Here is an 8,829-nt window from a genome sequence, read left to right as displayed (position 1 = left end):
TTTGAGTTGAAATCAGCAATGCACTCATCCTCCTCCATTCGTAAACGTTCAAAGCGAGTTGTGAGCATTTGAAGCTTTGAAGCCTTTACAGTTTCCGTGCCTTCATGTGCAGTTTGAAGAATGTCCCAAGCTTCTTTTGCGGTTTCACACGTGGAAATCAATTTAAATTGATTAACATCCACAGCATTGAAAATGGCATTTAAAGCTTTTGAATTACTGTTTGCAAGCTTGTCCTCATCGTTAGATCATTTCTCTTCTGGCTTAGGGACGGAATTGCCTTTATCATATTTAGTTGTTGGATGAGTCCTTCCGGTTAAGATAGATCGCCATGCCTTCTCATCAATAGCTTTAATAAAAGCTTTCATGCGAGCTTTCCAATAGGGGTAATTGACACCTTCCAGAAGCGGTGGTTTGTTCACAAATCCTCCTTCTCTCAAGACATTCATTCCTGCAAAATCAACCAGTACACCAGGACCTCACCGAAAAACACGTCAGTGACCCGCTCTGATACCAATTGTTAGTACCGGTTTTAGTCTTTTAATAATTTATAAGACAATATGAATAATGTAGAGACATAAAATAAAAGAACACGAGAGAAATGGTATCGCGGTTCGGTAACACCCTACTCCGCGGGGCCACGTCCAGATGATCAACAATCCACTAAGAACTCTTTTACAATTCAATTGGACTTAATCTACCCGAGACTCCCTCTCTAAGAAGATACCTATGAACTTGCAATTTCCCAATAGACTTGAACAGCGAGATCCCCTCGATTTTTTAACATTGGAATCCCTCCAACAAAGTTTTTCTCCTGAAAAACACTCAAATTATCTCACTCAATACAAGTGCTCACCCCTGTCTCACAACCCAGCAAAAACCTCATCAAGAGACGTTTTATTACTCCAGAGACTCTTTCAATAAATAAGCAAGCTGTGAATAGCTTGACACATCTTCAATTAATTCGCTGAACCACATCTGTTGTAAATCTTGTTGCAACAACACTGCAACATAGCTGTTACGGCCAACTTTGCCAAAACCAGACGAATCAATCTTCTTTTAATTCTGAAATCTTCCCAAAACTGATATATGATCCTGGACACGTTCTTAGGAGGCAGAGAAAGATCATCCAGCTATGAAATCTCAATCAAGAATCAATCAAATCAATTTTCCATCTTTGAATCAATAGTTGACTTAGAAAAATAGAAACTAAAACAAGTTTCTGGATATTTTGAAACATGCCAAAGGAAACTTGCCAGCTGCAAAGACATTTCTAAACGCAATCATCCCAGCAAAACATTCCTAAAATAATGCCAATCAAATCCGATTACAATCAATACACAAATTGGGAAACAAATCCCAACAATCTCCCCCTTTGGCATTGTTTTGGCAAAACTAATAATAGCAACTAAAACACAATACTTTTTGCACCAATCAAGTTTCCAGACTACTAGAGTCGTATCCAAACCCAGCATTTTACGGCTGAAAAGACGTATATATATTTAGATTAATTACAAAAATTCTTTCTGAACTATATTCCTTGTAACACTTTATCACCTGACTTTTTAAACGTAGCATTTGTTCCCCTTAAATGATAAAACGTTAATAAAATTACCCCCTCCATTAAGAAATCTATAGTTTGTATAAGTGTCACATTTCTAATGGCTGTTGTTAAACAATTTTAAGCACAATTACTATTTTACCCACATACTCTAATTAGTTTATTCTAATTTATATGTAATATGGTAAAATAAAAAAGTTGAGAATTTTAACTTATATTCAATTAATAATGATGGATGTTTTATAATTAAAAGTTTAAATTTAAATTAATTTTAATTTTAAATTAAACATTAAATATAGAGTTGCGAAAATACCCTCAAATAACAAATTAAATGTTAATTTTCGTTAAAACCTAACTGAGGAGGAATTTTTTGTTAATATTTCATTGTTTAAGGAGAATAGTTTTAATATTTTAAAGATCAACTGGTAAAGTGTTAGAAGGGGTATAATTCAAGAGAAATTTTTATAATTAATCCTTTATAAGTTTATTGCGGAATCCAGGTCTTGAAAAAGGAAATAGTACACCTAATACAATTTATTTTCAGTGCCCAAAAAAAAGAAAAAGAGAAAGAGATATAGAGCAGTACAATCTATTTTGAATTTTAGTTTTATGGGATTAATTTTAAATTGGTCCTTTAAAGAGTAGGAATTGTCTCATATTATTTTTTTACTTTTCAAAATTTCACAAAACTTCTCTAAGCTTATTATAAGTTACACTTGTGATACTTTTATCATTTATATGTCATTTTTTTTTATCTATTTTAATCACATGTGAGTCACATATTTGCTTAACAGAATAACTTTAATTGTTCAATTTTTTAGATTGAAGACTAATTGTAGAGCATTTTGAATGTCAACGGACTCAAATGAGATGTGCTCGATCAAACCCTTCAAAGTTTAATTTTCTTAAATTCTTTTTAGTAAAACTAATTAATTGAAATAGCAAAAGACACCTTTTGTGTCCTAAATAAGCCTTTTTTTAAATTTATAAATACCTCTTAAACTTTACGCGTTTGACAATTTAATCTTAAACTTTAAATTTAACAATCGACCACTTAAAGTTAAAATTTGTTGCATGGCAGCTCCAATTCATTACACCATCAAATAGAGTCGACGGAATGGTCACGTGCTCCCACGTGTACAGCTTATTAGAAACCATATTAAATTAATAAACCCAATGATATATCTATTAACCTAAACAGAAAAAAATGCCGTTTTCCATAGCAGATTTCTCCCATCCAATAAATTGATGATAAAAAACCTAAGAAAAAGGACAAAAATAATATTTTGGAGCCATTGAAGAAGCATAGACATGGTAGAAGTGAAAAAAATGGGTTTTGAAGAGTAATTGAAAGAAAGAAAGGACTGGTTTTATTGCTAACATTATTATTTAGAAAAATTAAGAGAAATATTCATAAAGAATAAGAAGTTGGAAGAGAATAATTAAGAGAAATATTCATAAATGAAGGGTGACTTCTCCGTCGCGGACCACAACTGGGGAAGGCCATCCTTCGTCGACAAGAGAGATTTTTTTTTTCAACCATTTTTTTTTCTATTTTCGAATTTTTTTAAACTTTATATTTTGTTTTGATTAATATATATTATCTTATTGGTTAAATTTCAATTTGGCTTCTCATAATATTGTATGCACGTGAGCATTCCGTTTACTTTTCTTACGGTATTATTAGTTGGATTAATAATGCAAAAAATTCAAAACTTTAAGGAGTGAAATTGTCAAGATTTGAAATTCAGAGATTAAATTGCCAAACGGATAAAGTTCAGGAAGTATTAGTGCAAAAATAACCCCTAAATAATGGACGGTTAGAAATTAAATGAGATATGCCTCAAGTGGATCAGTTGAATGATTATATCTTTTTAAAACTAATATTAATTAAAATTTTCTCGCCACAAATTACGTTCGATATCTTCTCACTATTCAAATATATAAACATATTTTTTAAATTACCCTACTACAATGCACTCATTAATTAAAAAAAAAAAGAAAAAAGAAAAGCCTCAAACTTTTGCATGCATGTAGTAACGAAAAAGCATAAGAAGCACTACGATCTGTATATACATTCCTTTCTTTTCTTCATCAGATTAGTTGCTTATGAGAATCTCCAAATCAAAATACATCCTGTGCACAAGTGCCTTCTTGGAGAGCCAATTCATCATCTTCAGACTCTAAAACTATTCCATTCCTCATAGATAAGCCAGATTTTCTCACAAATCCGAACTTTCAAATTAGTTTTAATTAATTATTAACTTTATTGGAGCTTAGAATTATAAGCCTATGAGTTCCTGTGTCGTCTTTGTAATTTTACAATACATTAAGAAAAAAATGGAAATTTTTAAAATTATAGAATTCTAAAATAAAACGCACAAGGATAATTAATTGAGAATTGATTATTAATTAAATAATGTGATTATTTAAGTTTAAATTTGAATTTTAGAAGACACATTTAAAGGTGTTCACATAGTCTGAACGCCCAACACAGTGTGAATCTCTTTGAGATTCAGTTGTTTGCTCTCCAAGTTATCTAATTGACTTATTTGATAAGTTATCAGATTAATTTGAAATTCAAATTGATTTAAGTTTGACTTAAATTGGAATTTAAATTGATTTAAGTTTGACTTAAATTGAAATTCAAATTGATTTAAGTTTGATTTAAATTAAAATTAAAGGACAGGCCAAAATTAACTACTCTGGACCGGGATCGGACCGACATGTTGGGGAGTGACCACACTGTCTTTTACATTGTTACATGAAACTACTCTGGAGCCTTTTGAAGCTCCTTACATGATAGAACTATGGACTCCAATCCTGCTGTTGTCAGCAGGGAGCGGCCATCTAATGATATCAGCTTCACCCTCCTAAGAAAACAAAAGAAAGTTTAAAAGAAAGCTCTACCAAATTCGAAAAACAAAAAATATCAATCTTATTTCTGGACATTCCACAAACACTTCAATCACAGCAAGCTATTGTAATTGTAAAATACAATCTTGAAATCGCATGTGGGTTTAATTTCACAAGGCTAATCCACACAGCTAATGATAAATGAAAAATGGAGATCAATACCCACTTCACCAATTATTCTGCGATGAACTTTAATCTTAACTGCTTTAAACTTTAACATGAAAAATAAATTAAGAACCAAAAAAAGGACTAAGACAAGGACTAAATTCCTGTACCTAGAGATAGTGGCGATGCTCAAAACAACATTTATTTATTGCATCTGTCTTGTAGCCTGATATACACTGGTTCTTATATGGCCAAAATCAGTTTGCATTTCTCTCCAATATATACATGGAAAACAGAACAAAGCTATCTAAAATTGCCAATTATTCACACTAGAAGATCAAAATCATCACAAGGGAAAAAAAAATAAAAATAATAAAAAATAAAACCCACAACAGAATAAGGAAGAGGGAATCCTGAATTGCCGCAATCATCAGACAAAAGGAGATTAAACATCCTCAAAATATAACTTTCCATCAACAAAAAGACCTAACATTTGGAAAATCACATTTGAAAAAAATCATATACCAGATAAGTTTAGACTCATAAAGTACTGATAATCTGGGTTTGACTAAAAATTTTAGTTATGTCAAAAGCTCTAATATCCCAGACTAAAACCATAAATAGCACTATGTTGAACAACAATGGGGCGGTTTACCAGTTTCTCTAAAGCCATGATTTCCCCAATCAAAGCTTTTGTCCTATTTTCTCGGGAAACAAATGAGAAGTGAAGGGATAAGAAAAGAGTAGCAGATTGGAGGAGAATCGTGAATTCGTGGCTTTTGTTTATGAAATTTATTTTCAAAATAATTTTGAAAACAAGGATATTTTGTTTTTGAAATTTAAATAATTTTGATAACAATTCAAAAATATAAGAAGCATAAATAGAGTCAACGAACATGTTTTGTGGAGTTCTTTTCCTTTTTTATTTAAAAAACAAAAAAAAAATTGTTTAAAAAAGACTAATTAATTAAAATGACAAAATAATAATTAATTAATAATATATTTCCATTCTTAAAAATAATAATAATAATAATAATTAATGAATCACTTATTTTTCCGTCTATGTATTTTCAGAATAAATATAAGTGAAAGGGTAAGGAGCCAAGTTTCCTAATTTCCATGCAGCAAAATCAATAGCGCCAATTTTTTTTTTTTTTTTTTTTTTTAAAGGGCAAATTGATTGACTTGAGAGTAAAGTTTTCTCCACTTAATCTCCTTATACCCACCTGCCCTAACCTCCTTTCTCTCTCTAGTTCATCAGTTTCTCTCTCTACTTCGACTGTTTCTCTGTTGCCCTAACCCGATAGGATTATTGTTTCAATGGGGAAGAATAAGAGTTGGTCAATCACAGAGAAAGGTTTTTCCTCTAATGGCATGGACGTTTTAGCCTATGTCTGTGCTTATGCTCTCGACCGAGAACTGCATTACAAGAATAAAGAACCCTACCAAGTTCCGTACTTGGTTGATTCTCTGAAATACACAGATCCTGTTCTCAATATTCCTAAGAAAATGCGAAACTCCGATGGCCGGCGCCGCCGCCGTTCCCCACTGAAACAACCACAACATGATCGGCAAGATCAGACGTTGGCCATGATCACCACCGATGATCATCGCGATCTCTCAGTCTCAGATCTTCAGTCCAAGAAACGCCTTCGTTTTGACGATTTTCATGTTCATGAAGATTATCAGAAATCAAGAATATTATCAGAACAGCGCTGTCTCGAAGTTGGTGAAGATTATTACGAGGGAAAAAGACGGATGACCAAGAAGTCCGCCAAGTGCAATGCTTCTGGATTGAAACGCCGTCGTTCGAAAGTTGAGGAAGATTACGAGGAAAAGGTACAGAGCATGAACTGCGACACTAGTACTGGCCGCATTTGTCTTGAGTACTTCTCCCTTCTTCCGCTGAAGAAACTCCGTCTTTTCGACGAAGAAGATGATCATGATAATCGGAAAATCATACAGAGCAGCAATGATGCTAAAAACGAAAAGAAAAAGAAGGCGAAGAAGACGACCAATAATGATCAGAGGAGGAGCAACATTATTAATGGTTCTTCGAAAAGAAAAAAGGTGATAGTGGCTGGACCAAACCCGGCACCAGAGATCTCAACCGCTTTGAAGGAGAAGATTGTTAGAGAATTCGGTGAATATTCGGATTTCAGGCTTCTTATTCAGAAGAGTCTTTACAAGACTGATCTGACGCCGGGTAACAACCGGCTTTCGATACCGCTCGGTAGTATCGCCGGGGACGATTTCCTGACAGACGAGGAGAAGAGGAAATTGGAGAGCAGAAAGGAGGATGACAGCAAACATTTAGAGGGCATACAAATTGATTTTTTTGAGCCAAATTTGGAGTTTAAAAAGTCGAATATGACGTTGAAAAAATGGGACTACGCTAGTTCAAGTTCCTACATGTTGTCGGGGCATTGGAACAACGTTGTTGAAAGGAATGGGCTCAAGGAGGAAGATATTGTGCAGATTTGGTTCTTCAGAAGAAGAGAGGGAAACAATCCGTCCATCGCACTCGTCAATCTCTCCCAGCGAAACGTTTCTTCATCTTCTTTTTCTTCTACTACTGAGCCAAGAAGCGATCTTACTGAGTAACTCAGATTCTCTTTGTCCTTTTTTTTCTTGGATTCAGCCTTTCAGGCAAGCCAAACAGATAATTTTGCACGGTGGTTAATTAATTAATCTTTAATTTATTATTTTTCTAGCTTTTTCCTTTTTTTTTAATTTCTCCATTTGTAAATATAATTTTGATTAGTTTATTTGGCACTTTTCATCAATGAAGTTTATTAGTTTTTTCAAGGGAGAACGAGGAAAATAGGTCATGACTTGAGATGAATTAAAATTAATAGGCCAATAGTTTACATAAGTTAATAAATATGTCAAATTACTGTTTTCGTCCATAACTTATCTGGTTATGAACTATAACTTGACAAGTTATTCACAGTTTTTATCCATAACTTGTCTGGCTATGAACCATAACTTGACAAGTTTGTCCATAACTTATTTAGTTATGAACCATAACTTGACAAGTTATGACCTATTAATTTCTATAAGTAAAAATTTGCCTATATACTTTCTTAAGGTTTTCATATTGGCATATTTTCTACTATTTCTCTTTTTTCAATATGGCGTTTTTCCATTTTTTTTTTTTTTTACGTTCCTTATTGTTCCTAAGTTTTAGTGATTTTGTAGTAACAGAGCATTTCTTAACTAGACCACCTGAATAATATCCACTCATTTCGCAGTATCCATATTAACAGCAACCATTTTCCCTCATTTGTCATTCTTAGGATCTGTATTAGGTTTTTGGGCGCAAAAAAAGAAGAAGTATGAAAGTGCAAATTAGCAGAAAAAAGAAAGAAAAGATATAAATGTATATATTGCTTATGATAGGCATTTTAACTTGAGAAAAATCAAAAGGAAACAAAAATAAATTCTATTACTTAATTTTCTTCATATTTAGATGTTTGATTAATGACATTTATAATTAGTTGTTTGATTTATATCGCTAGCTGTTTGATTAATGACATATATGAGTCTTTCATCAATGAAATTGATCATTAGTTGTTTCAGTTTGGCAATTCCGGCCTGTCTTTTTAGTGTTCCTGCTTATTCCAAAGTGTTGGTGATTTTGCAATAACTGAGGACTGCAATAACATTATTTTTTATTTTGCTTTTGACGGGCATTGTAAATAAATAATTAAAAAGAAAGAAAAATAATCACTAACTTTATTATTACTAATCACTCTCTTCGTGCATGGATGTTGAAAAAATTTAGAGAAAAAAAATAATAATGGTACATTAACTTTTACAATCTCTCTACTCCTCTCTCCTTCACTCTACTTTCCTTTTCTCTCATCACTTTCTCGAAAGTGAAAAACGTTTACAAAAAAATAATAATAATAAAAAAAGAAAAAAAAAAGAAAAAAAAAGAAAGAGGAAACCTTCCTGTCTTGACTCCCGAGAAATAAGCCTATAAACATTATTTCCTTTTATATATTGTACATAAAATTACTGTTCAAGGCAATTCCGCAAAACGTAAAAAGAAATATTTTTTTTTCTTTTTCTAACTACCGATTAATTTACGGTATCCTTGCAAGCGCCCTCTCCACAGGGATCAAATAAATCTCGAATTCATAGTATTTATATTAGTGTCCAACTAATCATTTTATGATAAGCATAAAAAAATTAATAAAAATAATAATTAAAATTTTTTAACACGACGTGACATAATATAATTA

At 32.3% G+C, this 8,829-nt stretch overlaps 1 protein-coding gene across 1 annotated transcript; it reads left to right on the top strand.

The window, feature by feature from the left end:
- The first annotated feature begins 5,899 nt into the window (after positions 1–5,899).
- LOC21400810 (B3 domain-containing protein At5g38490) lies at positions 5,900–7,183 on the top strand. Its single transcript, XM_010093836.1, has one exon. It carries the CDS (start codon positions 5,900–5,902, stop codon positions 7,181–7,183), a length of 1,284 nt encoding a protein of 427 aa, XP_010092138.1.
- The last annotated feature ends 1,646 nt before the right edge of the window (positions 7,184–8,829 follow it).

This window comes from Morus notabilis, unplaced genomic scaffold (assembly GCF_000414095.1).
Source record: "Morus notabilis unplaced genomic scaffold, ASM41409v2 Scaffold946, whole genome shotgun sequence".
Taxonomy (NCBI): Eukaryota; Viridiplantae; Streptophyta; class Magnoliopsida; order Rosales; family Moraceae; genus Morus; species Morus notabilis.
Note: the sequence above shows the minus strand (reverse complement) of the source record. Positions and strands in the feature narration are given on the sequence as shown.